General features: G+C 37.2%; 2 protein-coding genes across 2 annotated transcripts; one reads left to right on the forward strand and one right to left on the reverse strand.

The window, feature by feature from the left end:
• Positions 1 to 1,141: 1,141 nt before the first annotated feature.
• Positions 1,142 to 7,016, reverse strand: LOC112514938. Its single transcript, XM_025121582.1, has 5 exons — positions 5,980 to 7,016; positions 4,725 to 4,894; positions 2,725 to 3,462; positions 2,334 to 2,553; positions 1,142 to 1,750 (listed from the first exon to the last, which is right to left on the reverse strand). The coding sequence occupies exons 1-5, from the start codon at positions 6,272 to 6,274 to the stop codon at positions 1,422 to 1,424; spliced, it is 1,752 nt and encodes a 583-aa protein (XP_024977350.1). The 5' UTR covers positions 6,275 to 7,016; the 3' UTR covers positions 1,142 to 1,421.
• Positions 7,017 to 11,453: 4,437 nt separating this feature from the next.
• LOC112514978 lies at positions 11,454 to 22,257 on the forward strand. The gene is made up of 6 exons (XM_025121633.1): positions 11,454 to 11,804; positions 12,127 to 12,475; positions 18,611 to 18,695; positions 18,773 to 18,859; positions 21,358 to 21,606; positions 22,062 to 22,257. Exons 1-6 carry the CDS (start codon positions 11,644 to 11,646, stop codon positions 22,136 to 22,138), a joined length of 1,008 nt encoding a protein of 335 aa, XP_024977401.1. The 5' UTR covers positions 11,454 to 11,643; the 3' UTR covers positions 22,139 to 22,257.
• Positions 22,258 to 22,964: the final 707 nt, after the last annotated feature.

A 22,964-nucleotide genomic window follows, 5' to 3' on the forward strand; every position in this document is an offset into this window, starting at 1 on the left:
AGTTACTTCGCTACGTTAAAATATATTATAATAAACAAATTGAATTAAAAAAAATACACAAACAAGAACTTTTAAATAGTTAATTTATTGATATATTTTTTGCAAATTTTATATGATATTTTTAAATTTATATTTTATTCAAAAATAGAAACATTATTGTTTTTTCAAAACCACATAAAATCGTATTATATCGACATGGATAAAAAATAAAACAAAACATTGAAATGGAAATGTGTCTCGATGCATTGCACGAGTACCCTTTTAGTTATATTATAAACGATTTGACAAAAATTCTTAAAAACCATTTTTTATGCACGAATTACTGTATGTTGATGCATATTACTTAAAATTCAAGATTACAAGTAAATTTTRMATAAGTACAACTTATTAAAGCTCCATATTTGAATTCGTGTAACTAACTGCAGATAAACATAATCAAATACAAAATAAACATCACATTTTAAATATAAAAAATCTAAATATAAGTAGGATAATCATTGAGTTTTAACAGAATACTTAAGTATTATCTTTATAAAAAAATTATTATTAAACTTAAATTAAATTATTTCGTTATTAAATCTAAATTAAATTATAATAGAAAAAATTTGAATTTAAGAAATTACATAAAAAAACAAAAACTTTTAATAGTTAATTTGATATTAATATCAATATATATATTTTTCAAATTTTTATAATATTTTCAAATTTATATTTTATTTAAAAATAAAAACATCATCGCTTTCTCAAAACCATATAAAACCGTATTATATCGACATAAAAAAAAATAAACCAAAACATTGAAATCGAGATGTGTTTCGATGTATTGCACGAGTCACGAGTACCTTCTAGTTTATATATAACAAATGAACTTCCAATTCGGTTTAAATACTTAAGCTCGACTGATAATCCAAATACTGTTAGACCAAATGCCTTTTTTACGAGTCTCTAATTCTTTTCCTCGGAGACCATGACTGGTTAAAGAGAGACAAAAACGGTTCAAGCATTTTAAAGGTCCGAACCGATCCAACATAACCGACCGGTTAACCGATTTCCGCATTTTCGACCACATCGACACACAAAGTTCCAAGTTTCTAAACCGAAACGCCAACCGCTTTCAACAAAACGACAACTACAACACAATGAAACGACAATCACGACCTAGTCAACACTTCCACTGTTGGTTCATCAATGGTACATCAACAACTAATACATAACCAGATCCCAAATGTACATCTTTCAATGCACGATTTTCAAGTCGTCAAAGCACTAAAAGGTTACAAATTGGAGGTCCACCCACCGTAGGGTGGTCCTCTTCTCCTACTAAAGTGAAAACCCTAAAAAAACAATCAGTAAAAAGTACAAACCCTAACCTCATTTTGATCACTGCTATTCACAAACCGTCATTCGGTAATTCGGGTGTCTCATTCCGCTTCATGATTCAAGCCCTTTTCGGCAATTTCGATATCGTTATCATCGTGGGATGGATTCAGGTCGTTTTCGGCTTTACGACCAATGTCGTCCTCTTGAAGTGGCTTGTCGTTATTTGATTCAGGTGGGTCGTTAGAAGCAGGGGTTTCTTTGGACGAAATTGGCAAACTTTCGGGTTTGGTTTCATCTACATTTGGGCCTGTATCTGCAGGTATCAATGAATGGATGTTGGGTTTCGTTTCGAGATCGACCCAATGGTCTCCCACCCAATCTTTCGAAACTCTAATGTTCTTTCTGTGTAGTTCAAGAAACAAAGTTTCGCCTGTTGTCAACAAAAAACGGAAGAAAATATCGGGTCAGATACGGCATAGAGGATCAAGATTCACCTGGGGGAAACACGACGCTATATAAGGCTAAAGCTATCATGATTTGGCTCGAGAAGCATAGAGAACCAAGATTCAACTGTGACAATGTGACGGAATGCAAAGCTCGAATCTTTGGCTATGTTTGGCAAACTGGCTGATAAGTTATCCAAACTAGTTGTTCACTGGTAAGCTAGCCGTTAGCTGAAAAGCTAGCCAAACTGAGTTGTTGGCCGGAAAGCCGGTTGCCGGCCGGAAAGCTAGCCGTTGGCTAATAAGCTAGATGACAATGTAAAACGACCTAAAAGAACATGCTGAAAAACTAACTGGAAAAATATAAGGGTCATATTGGAAGAAAAAGAAGCTCTACAAAAATCTAGTTTATGGCTAACCAAACGGGGCTTATTCAACAAGCTCAAAAACTAAGCTACGGTCGCAAACACTATGTTATACGAAGTTCAAGTTATCAAGATAGAAATGGGTCAAATCATTACGGTAATAAAGCTAAAGTTTTCTTTTTATCATCGGGATCAAAGAACTTACTGGGAACGTAAACGCGAACATTTCCATCCCCAGATTCATCACTGATTCCAGTTACCACTCCCTCCCACCAGCCGTCACTCCACCACGCATCCACCGGGGAACCGACCTCAAAAGCAACGTTTGTTTCGTTTTCCAAATGTGCTGGCCGCAGAGTTGGCCGACCCGAGTATCTCATCCCAAGTTTATCTGGCATGGCCAATCGGAGAGCCGAAACCCATTCCTTAAAAAGGAAAAACAAGTCAAAAATCAGTCAAAACCAAACGTACAGGGTAAATCTAGTCGGGTCTCGGAGGGGTAGGATGTAGGCAGACTTTACCTCTACCCCAAGGGGTAAAAAGGTCATTTGAGTTGATGAAAATATCAAAATTCCCGAAAAAATAGAACTTCATACCTCAAGATTACCACTTCCGTCTTCATCCTTCAAATCATCGTATTGGACTTCTAATCGTTTCCGAGTAACCTGCAATACCGTACATCTAAACCAACATCCCCGAATCCCGCTATCTTGGCACAACAACTCTATCTTTTCGTTAGCCTTGAAAAAAGGCGTATATAAAGCTTGGTTCTTCACGTACTTCGGGATGAGCCTCCTTCTCAGCATCTCATACTTCAAGTTCATGCACGATGGATCATATGGCGGCACCACCACCTGCCGCCCTCTAGAACTTCTCGGTCTTTTCACTCCCACCTTAACATTATCTCCCGGGCTATGTTCTTCATCTTCAATATATTCGGTATCCAGAATAGAAAAAATCGGCTGGTCAAAATATCCACACAATTTACTCAATTTGAACGGCTTCACACGATTGTTCTTAAATTGTCTCAAGCAAAGATGAACTCGAGTTAATAGATCTTCGGGAAGTACAGATACGCATTTCTCGTAATGTTCACGAGTCAAGACGATGGCCGGGCCATCCACACACTCGACACTTATGACTTGTGCGTAAGGTGTAATGAAAACCTCTTTCGGGTGAGGATTTCGAAGGGTAACGACAACTTGTACTTCTTGATTGTGGTGAAACCATCTCACTTTGACCTTCTTTTGACCCTTTCTATCTTCATACATATCTTCGAGATATGCAAGATGACGTTTTTCCTCTTCGGCCATAACAAAAACAAATGATTGTACCTATAAAAGGATGCAACGATGAAGGTTGGTTTCCATCAAAAGTGTCTGTTCGAACAGATCAGAAACAGAGGAAACAAACAAATACACATACATACTTCACACACACACACACATATAGAGAGAGAGTCGGGACCCAAACCCTATATATACATGCATATATATAGGTGCCTTCACCTTCTCACGAAAAGGGGTTGTTCTCAGCAGGAACCCAAATCCTATACACACACATATATAGGGGCCGGGTCCGTTAGGAACCTGAAATTGATTAGGAACCAGGGACCGCCAATAGCACGATACGTGTCATATTCATCAGGAATATGGGCGTGTATTCATCATGAATGTGTGATTAATAATGAATAACACCTCCATATTCATCATAAATGAGTTATTCACGATGATATTCTTTCTGAAGAGGGACTTCGTGGATGGTCCCCGGGTTCCTAATCAATTTTGGGTTCCTAACAGCTATAATAAATAGAGAGAGAGCGGGGGGTTCAGGGGAAAAACCCAAAAAATGAAAAACTGAGGAATACCCTCATAACCATTAATCTAGATGGTATGCACATGTGCATACATGTAAATGAAGTTGTTTCTTGGTTTTTATGCACATAAATTACTTGTATGCACATGTGCATATGGTCCAAATGAACGATTGTCAGGGTGTTGCTCAGTTTTTCATTTTTTTACAGTTTTCCTCTGACCTTATATATATATATATATATACTCATATTCACTTTGGTGGTCAAAAAGGTTAATTTTCTATTCACTTTGGTGGTCAAAAAGGTTAATTTTCAGATGAAAATGTGAACATGGGTTGGTTCATTCAGTTTCGCATGGTTCGGTTCGGTCAGATTTGAGCCACCAGCCGGTTTGTTGGTCCAACGGTCGCCATTCCAGTGAACACTTTGACCTCAATATTTTAGCCAACATTATTTCAATCGTAAATTACAAACTTTTTCCAATCAAATTTAAGATCACTCGAGCCAAACAATAGTTTCCATTCAATTAATGCTTGTGCATTTGAGATTTATGAGTTCGACATTTTACTTTTTCAATTATCTTTGCTTAATGTTCTCTATTTAGATTTATTAGTATTAACAATAGTGCCTTATTTACAGAAATAAATATAAATAAACTAAGCATATCATGTACATATACAAATATACAAAATTATTACTCGGTTTAGTTCAAATTGTGCAAGTTTCAGTGACCTAAAAACCCGAAGAATTCCATCAAATCACAAGTAAAAAAAAGATGCTTACCGCTATTGTAATCCCGTTCCGGCAAAAGGCCGGGAAGTGTTTGAGTTGTTTACCGCACGTCCATGCTACACCAGACCACACTATATCCGGCGTCCGTAACTTTAAGTTTCTTGCAAGCCGATTCTGATATGAAGCAGCGACTCCCGGAATGTGATCACTTTTAGGGGATTCTAAATTTCAAAAATGGGAAGATCTTTACTTCATTAGAAAATTCATGAAAGATCTTGCCTTTATTAGAAGAAAATCATACCGTAAAAAAGTAAGACAAAAAAAACGTCGTCATTTTTATTTTAACTGTTATAACCATTCAAAGATTCGGTTGGAAGCTAAATCCCCGGACCCCTCCTTTCTAAAAAGGTCCCCTTCCAAAACATTCCATAAAGTCGTAAACTAGTTTAAAATCCAAGAATCCCATGTAACCAAAGGGCCATTGGCCCAAGAGAACCCGGGTCACCGGTAGAACCCACCCTCCAAGAAGGTCGGGGTTCAACCTCACCAAAGGTGACGAGGGTGCACGAGTATTTGTTGTATATAAATATTATATACTTCAAAACCCCATGTAAAAAATGAGACCATTAAGGTAGATACCGCCATATAAGAATAGTAACTAACAAAAAATTGTGATATTCTCTGGATTCTACGCAGCATTGTTGATATAAAATTTACTTTCAGTGCTAAAAATATGAACTTTTTACACACACACACACATATATATATATAGAGAGAGAGGGAGGTTCGAGAAAAACCCCAAGAAAATGAAAAACTGAGGAACACCCTGGTAACCATTCATCTGTACGATATGTACATGTCCATATAAGTAATTGAAGTTGTTTCTTGGTTTCTATGCACGTGTGCATGTTATGCACATGTGCATACCGGACAAATTGCTTACAGATTACTTATATGTGCATGTGCATCCATCCAGATGAATGTTAAAACCATGGTGTTGCTCAGTTTTTCATTTTATTGTGGTTTTCCCCTGTACCTGACGCTATATATAACTACAACCACAAGATTGTATCTTTCTACTGTTTACTCTTATATATCATATTGGATCAATTCAAATTGAGCAATCTAGAAAACCAACATTTTCCATCAATCAATTGCAGATTACATCTTTAATTGTACGTAATTTGAGAACCAAACTTCTCGGCACTAATATGGCTAACAAGTAAGTCTGCATTAGATATAAAGTTTCAAGCTTTACAGTCTGATAATGGTGGAAATCAAGATACAGCAAATGCAAGAAACTTACTCGAATGTTCGCCTTGCCGATGCTGCTTGGATAACATAGAAGTAAGCCAATTCACCACCTCTCTTCTTGATCTCCATCTATATCCTGCATTGACCGAATTCTCGGCCTCGTTGACTTTCAAGAACTCCTCAGCAACCACGTAAAACATATGCCTAACACTCCGTTCTGTTCCCACAACCGCCAGCACCGATTCTCCGGATATATCTTTCAAGAAATAGTGAACTACCCTCTTACCCCTTTCCTTTGAAACAAATTGCTCTTTCCATTCCACAAAACATTGACCATTTGCAGCCATGTTTGAAAGCAAGAATCAAAATATACCCACTTCAGTTTTTAACCCATTTTAGAACCCTAAAATGAAACCCTAATTTACAGAAGTAACAATGTAACCTAACACCTGTCTAAAAAAAATCTTTAACCAAAAGGGTTATCCTAGAATTCTTACAACCCAACAAAACCCTAATCAAACCCTAGCTGCGACAGACAATGGATTAAAGGCTTATATGAGAGATTTTGGCAAAAGGGTTCACAAGTCAAAAGGCCATTTCATTCAGCTGCCAAGAGAACCCAACAATCTTCCACAATCTTAAAAGATAAAACACCAAATCCTCAACAAATACATACCAAAAGTCTTGATTTCAGCCTCCAGTAGTCAGCAGCTAGGTGTCTGAACCCCCAAAGTCAAGAAATAAGAAGTGGGTATCAGATAAAACTAAGAAAGAACCAATATATTGACTGTTTTCTTGAAGATCTGAGAGTAGTACATCAAGAATTCTTGGCCAGATTACAAAAAAGGTCAATATTTCGAAAACCCTTTTGAGAACTATATATGGGTATCTGATAAGACTAAAGGGCACCGCTTTTGTGGTGGTTGGAGGCGGCGGATGACGGCGGTGGTTGATGTAGGTTCAAGAAACAGTCAAGAAAGGTAAGGCTTTTCTGGGTAAGATAGATATACATATATACACATATAGAGAGAAAAGGGATGAGAGAGATGTGAGGATTAAGCGGATGTAGTAAGAATGGTAAAGTGGGCAGCTAACGGTGGTGGTGGTGGCGGTGGCGGCGGCGGCGGTGGTGAATGAAGAGAGGAGAGACTGGTGGCCGGCCGGTAAGAGAAGAAAGGGGGCAAAAACCATCAAGAAAATATAATATTGTAATGGAGGAGGGTTTTATGTATGGTGCGAATGGTAAGAGGCAAGTTTATTGAGTAATCTTTGTGGGACCCACAAAAATGACTCCCAGCAAATCCGCATTGGATGACCGGGCTACAAGGATGAGTAATTTGGGGATTTTGGATCCATGCTTTGCATACATAATCTTATATACTAGTTCAGTTATCTTATCGGGTGAATATAAAAATATCAATATCTTACTTGATGAAAGGGAATATAAGGATAGAGTGATGACAGTTACTCGGTAAGCACTTACTAGGTTATAAATGTTTGTCATCAATCCATTTTGATGACTGAAAATGTTATCCCGTAAGGTAAATGAGAATGATGACTCTTTTCTAAACGCTTACTCAATTAAGTGTTTGGTAAACAGCCCTGTCTTTTTTGATTTGGCTGTTTTGATTCATGTCTCTCCTTTTTCTTTGGCAATCCCGCCATCAACCCTTATGGCTTAATCTCTCTGTTCTGTTCTGTCTTATCTTGGGTTCTGATACTAATGTAGCATGAGCTACGACCAACAGAAAGGAATAGGAGCCCACATGACTGGACATGCGACGAGGGGGTATGCCTGGTGGCATAAATCCCTTAAAGGTAGAAAAACATTTTATGCAATCAACCATGTGACTTGGGTCGTGCGTCAGTTGTCCCTACTCACAACAGCCTGATCAATTCTTTTTTGCGGTTCCTTTATTCTAGCATTTATCGTTACAGCTTTCATACTGGTTTAGGCTTATTTATTTTGTTTCCTTTAACTGTTATTTAATTGCTTTCCTAGTTGGTTTGGATTTAGGTTTTCTTTTTCTTTTAGCCTATAAATAGGTTTATGTTTTCTCTTTCAATTCATATGATGATTAATAAAATAAACCAAATGGCCTTTGACCTAACGGTATCATAGCATTTGGCCTCCTAAGAGGTCAGAAGTTCAAACCTCACCATAAATGAGGAGGGTGTGTGAATTTATTTGTTGCATTTGCCGTATATAAATATTATATACTTAAAAAAAAACATGGCAGCTCGTATTTAATTATATAACGGTTTTCTCTTATTTCTTTGAGTTTATTGCCTGATAACTCTTTATCCTTTTAAAGTTACGATACTTGTCAACCCATATGAGTTTCATACTACGTCAGTTACACACCCTCCGTTCAGTATCCTAAGCACTAATTTAATTCAGTAGTTATTCATTAATTTTTAAGATACTTATTCATTAATTTTTGGACAAAAATACAATTAAAATGTAATAAAGTTTTGTTTATGGGCGTTTAGAAACGTTTATGAGTAAGAGTCATCATCTTTACTTCAGTTATTGGATAAGATGTCGGCTATCAAAATGACACAGTAAAATGGTATGTGTCTCTTAATGAGTAACCTCTAATTGGGTAAAAGTCTATAACCTTACTCACCTGATAAAATATTTGTCATATGTTATTCTCACCAGTGAGGTAAGCAATACAGTAAGCACTTAGCCGACTAGTGTTTGATAAACGGCCTCTCGGTTCATGTTTAGTGTAACGCTTGATTTTTTATGGGCAAATTGTATGAAAAAGATAACGTACTTTAACCTGATTTATATTTTGGGTAACGTACTTTCAAAACTTCTATTTTGGTACATAAGATGTAAAGTTTTAAACATTTAAGTACTCGAGTAATTAGTTGAAGACTAATTTTAGATTAAAAAAAAAGATTAAAGTCATTAACCACTTCAACAAATAATATTGAGTTTAATATCACATCACTCGTCACATCAACATGATAACAGGTTAATGCTTTTCAACCGGTTACCCGGATACTTAAATGTTTCAAACTCCAACATAAATAATTTTCTAAAACTCTAACGATTTGTTTCTCTAAATTGGAGAGAAGAAAATAAAAAAAAAGGAAGGAAAAGAAAGACAGATAAAATAAAGTAAGGTCGCGTTTGGTTTGAATGAATGAAATAGATTTGGAGGGATTTGCATTTTAAATCCGTTTCAATCTCATGTTTGGTTTGTTGGATTGTTCGGATTTGAAATCTTAGGATTTAATTGAAATCCTTCAAGCATAGGATTTTGAAATCATTAGGGAGCGATCGAGATTTAATAGGATTGTATGCGATAAGGTTTTAAATTTTTTTAAAAACATTTGTTTTGTAATAATCAATTAATAAAAATGTAATTCAATTATTTTTATACTTTTGTTTATAAATTATTTATAAACAATGAAGTCCTACAAACCAAACACACCAATAATTTCAAATCCCTTCATGAAATCCAAATCCAAAACATTTAGGAGAAAACTTATCAATATTTTACCAAAGGGCCTTTGGCCTAGCGGTATCGTAGCCCTTGGCCTTCTAGGAGGTCAGGGGTTCAAACCTCACCATAGGTGAGGAAGATGTGTGAGTTTATTTGTTGCATTTGCCGTATATAAATATTATATACTTTTAAAAAAAATTATCAACGAGCTCTTAAAAAAGTTCCGAGAACACGATTTTTGTCACTTTCCTCCCATTTCCCTCCATACCAGTCGTAAAAAAGGTTTCGGGAACACAGAGTAAAGAGATGAGATATAAATGAGTTTTATTTATTTATTTCACCAACGAGGGCTGAATTAATATCATTTTATATAAATGAGTTTTTTTTATTTATTCCACCAACAAGAGTTGAATTAATATCATTTTATAATAAAGTTTTAAAAAAATGTACTGGGACCATAAAATTATAGAACATTTAAACAATATAATCAATAATGAGATATCTAAAATAAAGAATCTGTTGAAGTTGAATGTAATTTATTTTGACTTTTGATTATTTACTTAAATAAATTATAAAAAATCCGTTGTGGATGCTCTTAAGCAAGTTGCGCAATGCCAATGTGGACCTCTTATATTAACTTACACGACTTGCATAATGCCCGTTTTTCTTCGTTTTTTTTAATCCAAAAGTGGATTATGTAATTTACATAATTTATAGATAAATCCGATCAATGGGTATAAAAATTGGCTATAAAATAAATATAAAAAGTTTGATAGACTATTTCGGTCAATTTCTCTTTATTTTATTGATAAAAAGCATGTATAAAATATGAAGTATACAATACAAATTCAGGGTCTGTTTGGCTCGTGCTGGAAAATGAAAATAAGAATGAAAATGAAAATGACAGTGAATAATAAATGGGAATGAATTTTCATTCCCCCTAGTTTAGTCATGGGAATAGGCTCCGATCCGTCGGGAAACTCGGTCCACCCGTCCCCGTCGAGGACGGGAGTTCCCCACTAAATAAAGGATGGGAACGGGAACGGGGATCCCCTTTTGTCTCAAACTGGGGATGAGCACGGGGACGGGTATGGTATTCCCCGCCCTCCCCCGTACTCGTACCTGTTATATATTAATTAATAAATTATATATATATATATATATATTATATGCATATTATTTATTTCATTAAAGCGGTAGTTCATAATTTTTTATTTTCTACCTAGTTTTATAATCTAAAATTGTTATTTTTTGGATGTTAATGTGTAATATTTTGGATGCCAAGTCAAAATGCAATTACTGGATAAGTTTTGTATATTACTCAATATCTTTTGATATACGAGACTTTTAAGTTTTTTTAAATTTAATTGAATATTTTTTGGTTTTAGGTTATTAGTTCTTATATGATGTTGTGGGTTTTTTGTATTAAATTAAATTTATTTTCGTTTTAGGTTTATTGAAAATGTAAAAAGATTTAAAAACATATATGGCCTTTCACATATTTAATTTAAAGTAACTTATATAAACGGGAAAAAAATCCCGTTTCCCTGTTAGGGATATGGATAGAGATGAGGATGTGATTATATTTCTCGGCGGAGATAAGGACAAAGATAGAGATAAGTAATCAGGGACGGGGATTAAGGTCCTGCCCCAGTTTAACCAAAAATAAAATTTTGGGATTCTTTGGGAATGAGCCAATTCTATATTTCTATTATAAAAAATCAAACATTTTTTTTTTATTTTCATTACCATTAATTACTACTGTCAAAGACCTTCCAGCCTAGTGGTAAAGGCTTGAGTATGACATAGTCATGAACCCGAGTTCGAGCCCGGGGAAGGAAGTGTTGACGACATTTAAGTGGAGCCATGTTTAGCCTTCAAAATTGCCGGGGATTAGTCGGGCTTTGCCCCGGACACCCTTAAAAAAAAAAAAAAAATTACTACTTGCTTAATACCTCTATTAATCCTTGCTTGTGATTACATTAATTAAATAATAATAAACTATCATAGTCCACTTGTTTGAATTTCAGTGTCGTATCTACCGGATTCAGTAGACCCGAAAAGCGAACAGATTTGCTTCTTCGATCCATCTCCCATCAAACCCTCATCTCCATTTCTGTATGTATCGTTTCAGCAAGCTCATCGATGATTCAGTAAAAGCTGCGAAGAACTTAAAGGCTTCAATTTAATCGTTTCAACAGTATCAGATTTCAACAAGTCTTGATTATCCTCTTAACATTTTTCATCAGACGACAATGGCGGGAATAGCTTTGCTTATGGATCTATTGAAGAAAAATCCAAGCGTCAATGGCCAAACCCTACATTCTACCGGTTTATACTCGGCCACGCTTGCTGCCTCCTCCGCCGCTGCTTATGTCGCCGCCAATACCCCTTTTGCGTCTAGGGCTTTATTCGGGTAATTCATATTATCATTCCCTGTTTCATTGTTTGTGCTTTATTCGTCTATATAAGATCTACAGTTTTGATTATTGTTATTTATTTTGCTCTGTTCAGTGGACGTTGACAGATTAATTGTGTACGGATAAAATCTTACTTAGCTCCGTTTTTCATTATTTGAATGGGGATTTATGGGATTTTGAGGGTTGTTTGATTCCGGGGATTTATGTTCTTGCTAATTTGGGGATTATAGATTTCATTTTGTAATTGATATGATTAGAACCAAGAACTATTCCAGTTTGTTTCTCAAGATACTAATGATTCATCATATCGAAAAACAGTATTGGTGGAAGAAGAGTTGCTTATTGTGATGCTGCTGCTGTCCCTCCTCTTATGACCGAAGATTATCTTAGTAGTTTAAGGACTGCATCTGAATCAATCTTTCGGCACGATACTCTGAACTACAGGACTAAAGAGTATTCCATTGAGCTAAAACCGTTGTTCTCAGCTTTTCAGCCGAGATCATTTGCATTGACATCATTGAGGTCTTTTCTATTGTTTTATTTGCCACTTTTGGCGCCTCACGTGGAAGACGATGACAGTGATGACTTCCTACCGGACTCTTCAGATGATCATCATGTGGACCTGGTTGTACCCTTCAAGAAATCAGTAAAGCAAATCCTTCGCGAAGTAAGTATGAAATTGTTTGTACATGTTGAATACACCAGTCATGTCTGTCTTTATGGGTCTCGTATTTTGGCCCCGGTAAAGCAGTTTGTGTTGCGGGCTTTTTTTTTTCATCTCGACTAGATGGTGTACACTAATACGAACTGATGGAATTGAATTAAAAGAATGAAAGCAAAATCACTCCAATGGCATTCGAGAGGCCATGGTCTCTCCGAGAGCAAAGCTCAAAGCACAATTGACATGAAAAACAGAATGCCTAACCGAAAGTGAACCCCCCCACCCAACAAAAGGAATTCCCGCACATTATTGAAAAAGTAAAAACCCAAAACAGCCCCTGGGCCTTATTCTAAACAGCACCTACTAGAATAAAAGGAAAACCCACTCATTTGTTTCTTCTTTTGTACGTGAATCTCAACGGAGGCGTACAATACTTCCCCCCAAAGAAAGCACCTTGTTCTCAAGGTGGTTATCAGGAAATCGCTGCAGCAAGGGGGTCCAATAGTTCCCAAGAAGATTCAAAATCTGATAAACCCTTCCATTTAACTAAGACTTCCAACTGCTCTGGATCCCTATTTGGCACTAAACACACATCCATCAAGTCCTCCGGTTCTGCTTGTAACGCCATGTCATCCGAAATTTGCGAGGGAATGTCTTTAGCAGACACGCAACTTCCCATAGCTAGCCTTGGTTGCAATACGTGAAAAACTCGTTGGATTTTTACTCCATAGCTGGCCTATCTTTTCTGAAATTCTGTAAAGACCATAAAATCTTGCTAACAACTTTGGGTTATTCCCCTTAATCAACGACTTTTGACGATAAGGGCGCAATTTTAGAAAAAACCCAATCTCCCACAACAAACTGAATTTCTTTGAGTTGTAAATCTTTTTGTTGTTTTATTCTTCATTGGTCCTTCAAGAGGTGCATTCTAACTTCATCCCAAGTCTCATCCCTGGTCATCAATTCATGTTCCACTGATTGTAAGTTCCAAGCTGCTGTTCTATATCCTAATAACGGAGGAGCGTCCCTTTCATAAAGCACTTTAAAGGGGGAACATTTTAGGGACGTATGATAGGACGTATTATAGCACAATTCGGCCCATGCCAACCGCTGACTCACTGATTTGGTCTGTTCGAAACCCAACACCGCAAGTATTGTTCCAAGCATTTGTTGACCACTTCGGTCTCACCATCGGACCGAGGATGGTAAGCAGTGCTCTAATTCAACTTAGAACCTTGCAACTTAAAGAGCTCTCTCTAGAACCCACCGAGAAATACCTTATCTCGATCAGAAACTATGGTTTGTGGGATACCATGTAGCTGAATGATCTTCTTAACAAAAACATCGGCTATCGATTGAGCGTCGAAAGGATGTTTGAGACCGATGAATTGGACATCTTTACTAAAACGATCGACCACTACCAGAATCGTACTCATTCCATTACACCGTAGTATCCCTTTATTGAAATCCATTGATATCTCTTCCCATATCGTAGTAGGAAGAGCCAATGGTTGTAACAAACCCGCTGGAGACCCACTGAGTTTCTTGTTCCTTTGACAAACCTCGCATTTCTTTACCGAGTCAACGATGTCTTTCCTCATTCCGACCTAGAAAACTTCAGGTGTGATACGCTGATAAGCGCGATCCTCTCCACCATGGCCACCAATCAGTGAACTATGGAATTCCTCAAACAACAGTGGGATCAACTTTGATTTTCCTCGGTAGAACCAATCGCCCTTTGTATAGCAATAAATCTTGTCTAAGTTCGAATCCTTTATGGGCTGATGCATCAATTAACATATTAGATTTGATTTTTTTTTGAAAGATCATCCTCGTCAATCTCTTGTTTTAAGCTATCCCATTGTCTCCATTGAGGGCCACCCATGCTTGAGCACTCGATCACCTCTTTCTTTCGAGACAGAGCATCAACTGCCTGATTAGCACTACCCGGTTGATACGCTATTGAAAAATCGTAACCCAACAGTTTACTAACCCATTTGTGATACTCTGGTTCGACTACTAGTTGTTCCGGCAAGAATCGTAGACTTTGCTGATCACTACGAACGGTAAAATGTCTACCGAGCAAGTATGGCCTCCACTTTCGAACGGCGAATACAATCGCCATCAATTCCTTTTTGTAAACGGACTTTTGCTTGGCTTGAGGTCCCAAAGCTTGGCTGAAATAAGAGATCGACTGCTCATTCTGCATCAGCACAACCCCCAATCCATAGCCCGAGGCATCCGTCTTAATAACGAAATCTGACGAGAAGTTGGGCAATTTTAGAACCGGGGCCGTCGACAATAACTTCTTCAATTTTGCAAAAGCACACTGTGCCGCATCTGTCCACTGAAAGTGGTTCTTTTTGAGCAAATCCGTGAGAGGAGCGGCCACCATTCCATACCCTCTTATAAACTTCCGGTAATAGTTGGATATGCCCAAAAATCCCTGTAACTCTGTGACCATCGTGGGGGCTTTCCAATCAACTATGGCTTTGATTTTGAAGCCATCAACCTCCACTCCTCACCCGAAATAACGTGGCCCAAATAACCTAGCTTGTCCCGACCGAACTCCCACTTCTTTCTGTTAGCGTAAAGGTTATGTTGAGATAGAATGTCCAGAACCACTCTAAGGTGTTCTATATGTTCATCAATGGATTTGCTATAAACCAAGATGTTGTCAAAAAACACCAAAACAAATTTCCGTAATACGTCGTTGAATACCTTGTTCATCAGGTTTTGAAATGTGGCTGGTGCGTTGACCAACCCGAAAGGCATTACGAGAAATTCATAATGCCCTTGATGAGTATGAAACGCCGTCTTCTGAACGTCCCCTTCTTCCATTCTGATTTGGTGATAACCGGATTTCAAATCCAGTTTCGAGAATACCTGGGCATCATGGAGCTCGTCCAACAGCTCATCTATGATGGGAAATGGGAACTTATCGACCACCGTGGCTTTATTTAGTGCTTTGTAATCTATACAGAACCTCCAGCTTCTGTCTTTTTTTTTTCACCAGCAGAACTGGGCTTGAAAAAGGGCTCGAGCTAGGCCGAATAACCCCCGCATCCAACATTTCTTTTACCAACTTTTTGATCTCATCCTTTTGGTAGTTGGGATATCCATACAGGCGTACATTCACAGGTTCTGTTCCCTCCTTTAAGATAATCCCATGTTCTCTTCCACGAATCGAAGGTAGACCTTGAGGCATGTTGAAGACTCGATCAAACTCCTTCAATAACGGCTTTAGCACCGAATCTTCTTCTTTTCCCGGCTCATCTCCAGCTCCACACGATCCTAACTCCACCAAAACACCATGTCCTTCTTGGATCACTTTTTCCATGGTTTTAAGTGACTTTAGATCTGCCCAAAGCCGGATCTCTTTTCAACGACACCGATTTACCACCGATTGTGAATGGTATGATATGATGCTTCCAATTTATGTAAGTGGCTCCGAGTGACTCTAACCATTGCATCCCCAATATCACATCACTATTTCCCAATTGTATGGGTAAGAAATCTTCTACAACGTCCAATCCTTGTATCATGAGTGTCACGTGCCTGCAAACGCCTTCTCCTTGTATCGTTTTCCCAGTTCCCATCATGATCGTATACTCTCTCATATTCTCTATTTTCAAATTCAGTTTCCCAATTCCCAACCACTTCCTTTGAAATAAGATTGTGCGTGGCCCCATTGTCGATGAGGACTATCACTTTTTGCTCATCAACGATCCCCTCCATTTTCATCGTTTTAGGATTTGTTAATCCTACCACGGAATTCAGATGTACTTCCACCTTCTTACCTAAGTTGACAACATCGACCGTATTCAGAGATTTCTCTTCAGTTTCGGATCCTTCCTCCTCATTTGTGTCTTCCTGTACGAGAATGACACTCAACTCCTTCTTACATCTGTGCCCTGGCAAATACTTTTCATCGCAACGATAACAGAGGCCCAGGGCTCGTTTCTGTTGGACTTCCTGGTCAGACAATCTTCTAAACTCGGATCCTGATATTGCTGACGAATTGGACAACTCTACCAATTGAGTAGACGTGTTACGAGCCTCCGATCCCACACTCGAGCTCTTCCTATTAGAGATTGGAATTCGATTCCTGCTCAACAATTTATTCTTAACCTCAATTTTCAATGCCATCTCCATCGCATCACTTAATGGTATTGGATTCATCAAGTGAACCTTCGCTTTGATCACGTTTTCTAAGCCATTAATGAACTGGCTTAAGAAAACCTTCTTCGGTATTCCATCTAGTGGAGCAGCGAACTCCACAAATTTGCGATGATACTCATTGATGGTTCCCTTCTGTTTAATCGCCAGAAATTGCTCACATAATGATCCGGCCGCCAGCGATCTGAATTGACGCAGCATACGCTTCAAATCTTCCCACCTAGTGATCGGGTGTTGCTTGTGTTCCCACTGGAACCATCTTAGGGCATCTCCTTCGAAGGCAATAAATGACACATCTATTTGTTCTTCCTGATTCAAACAATTCAACGAAAAGTATCATTCGACTATGAGAATCCATCCGTCTGGATCGATCCCATCGAACGCAGGTATCTCGAGTTTTCTTCTTTTCACGGTTAAAAAACGATTATGATCATATCCTTACTTCTCTTTCTTTCTCCCATTCGATCCCGACGAATCTTCACCCTTGGAAATTGGAATTGAATTCAACTTGTTACCTTGGCCTGTTGCTTCAAAATTTTCTCCATCTGCTCAATAATCGTCCACATCCCCTTTTCTATTGATCCAACGCTGCACTCCGGATCCTCCACTCTTGTTGCCACACTACGGGTCGTCATCTTAGAAACTTTGTTGCTCTGATACCAATTTGGCGTACACTAATACGAACTGATGGAATTGAATAAAAAGTATGAAAGCAAAATCACTCCAAGGGAATTCGAGAGGCCATGGTCTCTCCCAGAGCAAAGCTCAAATCACAATTGACACGAAAAACAGAATGCCCAACCGAAAGTGCACCCCCACCCAACAAAAGGAATTCCCGCACATTATTGAAAAAGTAAAAACCCACAACATCCCCTGGGCTTTTTTCTAAACAGCACCTACTAGAATAAAAGAAAAACCCATTCATTTGTTTCTTCTTTTGTACGTGAACCTTAACGGAGGTGTACCACTAGACAGCCAAAAGGAGTATCTTTTTGGATGTTTTCAGGAGTTCACTAAGGACTGTCAAGAGAACTTGTGAAAATTTGGATTTTGTGGCAGAGTTCTTTGTTACCTTGAAGGAATATATAGGAGAGAGTAGTGTTAAACTTGACATAACTATTATTTGGGTATTTCTACGGACAAGTAAATTGTTTTTGAATGCCTTATAATTGACATTTGACAAACATATTTATATCCCTTTACTAGGTTGAAGGTTATATTTGACTTGACACATAGTGCAATGAGAATATGAGATCACAAGTGTCTGACTATTAGGCAAACATCTAAAATGTCTCTCGATAAGGACTAAGTAGATAATTCTTGTAGACCAAAATGTATTGCCGATTTTAAATGACTATTAATGGATAATAATAAGGTAAAGTTCGAACAAGATATTACACAAAAGGGAAATGTTGCTTTTAGTTCGGACAACCACGTGGGACCAATCGGTTGTTGTGTTTATTTTGGGACATAAGGGGTATATACGATATGGAATTTATTTATCAGGTGATGTAGAAGTTACAGCAAGTGGAAATATTTAGCATCATGGATGTATTTGAAATTGATTGTTGGAAGACTCTTTGTGCTGGACTTGACCCTTATGTTTTATTTGTTTATGTCATTTCAACCATTTCATGTTATAGGTTCTACTCACTGAAGTGAGGATATTTGAAGGAGGATGAAGATAGGACCATCATATGGGTAACAGGGAATCTAGGAAATCAAATTTTTTAAGATTCTTAGACCAGTTATAAGCTTCATCACATCATAGGTGTATCATGCATCTTGTATGGAGGAACTGGAGTTTGTTAAACTACTTAGACCAATTAATAGCTTCATTGCATCATACGTGTATTAAGCTTCCTATATAGACTAGCTTTGCAATGATCTTAATTCTGACTTATTGAATTGCTTCCAATTTTCTCAAATGGTTAGCAGTAGGCTGATATTTTTTTTTCTCAGACTAGTGTTGTTACTACCAGACGGATTCTGGAACGACTTGCTGTTCACCATTTCTCTCAGCGTGCGGCATGGAAGCTTCTTAAAGGTACATGCATCCCTTTACTGCCACAGACCAACTTCATATAATCTAATTGAGTAACCAATTTTTTTTGTTCTTGCTAGATGTCCCAAAGTCCGCAGTGCGCAAAGCTAACAGAGGGATGCCAATATTTACTTACTTTTTTTGTGTCAGCAGAACGACATTTAGAGGTTAGTTATGTACATTTCTTTTCAGTGCTTTGAACATTATGAGAAAAAACATACACTTATCTGAAGATACTTTATGTGATCATTTTAACATTATGACAAGTTATTTTGTAAATAATTAAAATGAATAGTGCTCATTTACTTGAAAGAAAATTAAATATTGATTCCTATGATATTATGATAAAATAAAAATTTGATTTGTAACTGTAATTAAATGACTTTAGCTTAATGCTGATAGTATCAAGCTCTTTGGTGCTTTCTGACCTGCAACTTAAGGTCTATAAAAAGCTTAATTATAATATTGTCAACAAAATTAGAGGGAAGTAGTTTTTTGACTGTAGTAATTTTAGTTTTGTTGCAAGTTGGCCATTCTACTCGTTAAAACACAACACACCATTGTATGCTGGAGTGAGCTATTTTAGACAACTTCTTATTGTTTTATTCCAACGAAATCACAAATATGATGTTAAAATTGCTCATTGTGGTATACTTTTAGTGTCCTTTTTGTTGGGAAATCCTGTATGGATACGGGATTCACACACAGGAGCAAAAACACAGCAACATGAATATAAAACAAAGCAAACAAAGAACACATATTTTATGTGGTTCAGTCAGAAGTGACTTGCTCCTTGGCAGAACTAGCGAGTCAATCTTATTTAATTTCTGCTTAGGGTTTTACAATTACAATGAGATGGATTTATAGGAGAACAGGCCAAATGCTCTCATCTGGGCCTGGGCTTTGGCCATAAAACGGATTTTTCTTCCAAGGGACCCACAACTCTGCAAGGGTGCCATCTCCTTTGACTAGACCACCACTGAGGCAACATCAGACTCCACACTCGGTTTTTTTTAACGTATTTAAGCAATAACAAAACTATGAATATGATGTCTAGAATAGGTCGGATCTGTAGATAAGTGAGGAAGCGAGCTAGAGCTATAGGGTGGGGATGGGATTAGTGAGTCTTTAGTTGGATAGATTTCTAGATTAGGGTAGCAGAAGAGGATTTTTTGTAGCTACTTGGTACCTATTAGGTTTCTGTAGTCTATGATGAACTCAATTGATTTATTATTGTTATCATTTTGAATTTTTATTGATATCTGAAAGCTAGAACATCACTATACATATGTGGCTAGAGAGAACTATCTAATCCTGCTAGAGTTTATAAGGGTTCGTTTGGTTTGCGGGATTTGGAATCGGATTCATTCCAACCCCGTGTTTGGTTTAAACTTTAAAGGAATGTCCGGAATTGAAATCTTGGGATTTAGAAATTCTGTGGGTGTAGTTGGTATTTCGTGAGATTTGTTTATAATAATGTCTTAAAATATGTTAAAAACACTTGTCTTGTAAGAATCAATTTGTATAAAGGTAATTTAATTATTTTTATGATTTTTATATTTTGGTTTTTACAAGTTATTTGTAAATAATGGAATTCAATTCCATTCCAAATCCTACAAAACAAACACACCAAAGATTCCAAATACTTCTAATTCCAAATTCTTCCACGAAATCCAAATCCCTCAAGAACATTCGATCAAATCAAATGGGCCCTAAGTGTCTTGACTTTTCAAACCATATGTCAACGCCTTATGCAAGCAAACAATAGGTCTTGCAAAAATACGAAATGAACACTTCCGTTTGCAGCAATAAGTGACTTTATACAAGCTGCCAAGTATGGTAATTGTGGTCTTGTGCATTTATATTTTCGCAGTTCATAAAAAATTATCCATTCTTATGAAGTTAATGTTTCTCTTTTCTTACGGGTTTGATTAAGAATGGTGGTTTGGTTGCAACAAAATGCTATACTCTGGATCTAAATTTGTCGGCTGTGGATTGAACTCACCAGAAAAGAAATCCCAGTGGCATTCGAGAGGTCATGGACTCTCCCAGAGCAAAAGCTCAAGTTACAATCTCAGTAAACAAAACAGAATCCTCGCCAAAGTCTCCCTTTCCCAACCAAAAAGACACCCGATTCTTATTCAAAGGAAATACCAGAAGTACCCCCGTATTTTTTAATTATTCAAACAAAAAGACTAACCCCCAAAACCCCAACTACCGAACATTACTTTGACCTCCTCCTATAGGTAAAGCGCAACGGGGATTTACCACAAAAAACCAAGAATGATGTTTGAAAAAGTTTCACTTTGAAGTGGAAGAAATGTTAAATTACAATGACCTCTTGAACTTATGGATGTTTTCTTTGTTGTTTATCTGTCTGTTTTGCTGCTTGCTTCTAACTTATTTTGAAATTTTAGCTTTGCTTTTCTTATTTTCCAGTTCTTATGTTCTTTCTCCGCAATTTTTTTGCAAGTTGTCCTTTCTTTTTGCACACTTTGCACAAGCGGGGGGTCTTCACGGAAACAACCGATCTACCCTAGGGGTAGAGGTCGAGTCTGCCTACAATTTACCCCCAGACCCCACTTCGGGTTGGGATATATTGGGTTTGTTTGTTCTTATTGAACTTATGGATCTAAAAACTAAAGACAATTATTTGGGTGAGCAGGCCACTTTTTAGGAGTTGCAGCGTCATGGCTTGTTCAAGTTGGAATGGAATGTTACCGCTTTGTTCGTGAATACTCAAAATCTTGTGACGACGAGATTGATGACACTGATAACAAGGACCGACAAGTTAAAATTCTTGGGAAGAAGGTGTATGGTGTTACTGTTAGATGTGGTGCATCACTAGTTTGCGCGTCGATAGGAGCTGGGATTGGTGCAACCCTTTTCCGCCCATCATCTGGTCAATCAGTTGGTAAGCATCACACATTAGACTCGTGATTTCTTTCTCTTTATTTCGTATTTGTTTCCTTTCCGTTAAACTTTCAGAACAATTTTCCCATAAAATCATTTGATCAAAACCTTTTTTACAAACTCAACTCTTTCGGGCCGAGGTAAGAGCATCTCTATCAGATTGTCTATAATTTTTTCAAAACGGAGGAGCAAAAGTTATAATATCTAAAAATAATTACATTCAATTCTAACAGTTTCTCTAAATAATTTTTTATTCCCCTCTAAATACTTTATCCTTTTTGAAGAATATGTTGGAATAAACAAACCCTAAAGTCTTCATTTTCTCCGTTTTGGAGAGAGTCTGTTAGAGATGCTACCCTTACCAGCCTTGCTATGTGTGGGATTTAATGGGTTTGTCTGGTCTGGTCTGGTTTTAGAGCGGTGATTTCTGATGGTCATTGTTGCATTGTTTTACAGGGTGTTTGATTGGGGATTTGGCGGGACCCGTGATTGTATCGTTTTGTTTTGTGAATGTTCCTAATTTGGAACTTTAGAGCATTCATTCATTCTGAATACCATGGTTTTGGTTTTTGTTGTTAAAAGTTAAAAACTTGTTGGAAAAAGAATGTTGTAACAAAGGTTGTGGTTATAACATTGTACTGGTGAGAGATCATATATTTGCAACCAACAGTTGCAATCACTAATGAATCCAATGCAACCTTCCAAATAACACTTGCTGTTTTAACTTGTTCACAAATGCATGCCCTTTTTTTTCATTTTCCATTTGCTATTATTCCTGAAAACTGCATTTTCTATGACAAGTATGAGAAATGTGACCACATAAAAATTCATATAATATATGTGAATGTGACGGTATCATTATACTGTATGAAGCGTGTGGAGGTGACTGCCTTCGTAAAATCAGAAGATCGGGAAGGTACATGTTTAGGTGCTATAACCTTCGTCATCTTCATAAAATATGACATAACCTTTACATAGTATGAGGGTATCTTCGTCACTTCACACCAAAAATCTTTTCTCTCACTTGATTCCAAATCATTATATAGTACGTACCTAGAATTATATTACATATACGTAAATGTTTCATAAGGGAGTGTTTGGTAAGATATATTAAACAGTAATTAATGTGAATGAAAATAAAAGAAACTGTTTGTCTTTTTTATAATATAATGGGTCCACTCTTTTGAAAACCCAAATTTTCGTTCCAAGTTAAACCGAGGGGGATGAAAATTCATTCCTATTTTCATTTTCTGTCATTTTCATTTTCATATCTTTTTTCGTTCTTCTGTCCGAACCAAACGCCCCCCCTAAGGCTATTGAAGCATTGATAACAATTTATTAGCTAAAAGCATTTCTACT

This window comes from Cynara cardunculus (genome assembly GCF_001531365.2).
Source record: "Cynara cardunculus var. scolymus isolate 2C chromosome LG 6, CcrdV1, whole genome shotgun sequence".
Taxonomy (NCBI): domain Eukaryota; kingdom Viridiplantae; phylum Streptophyta; class Magnoliopsida; order Asterales; family Asteraceae; genus Cynara; species Cynara cardunculus.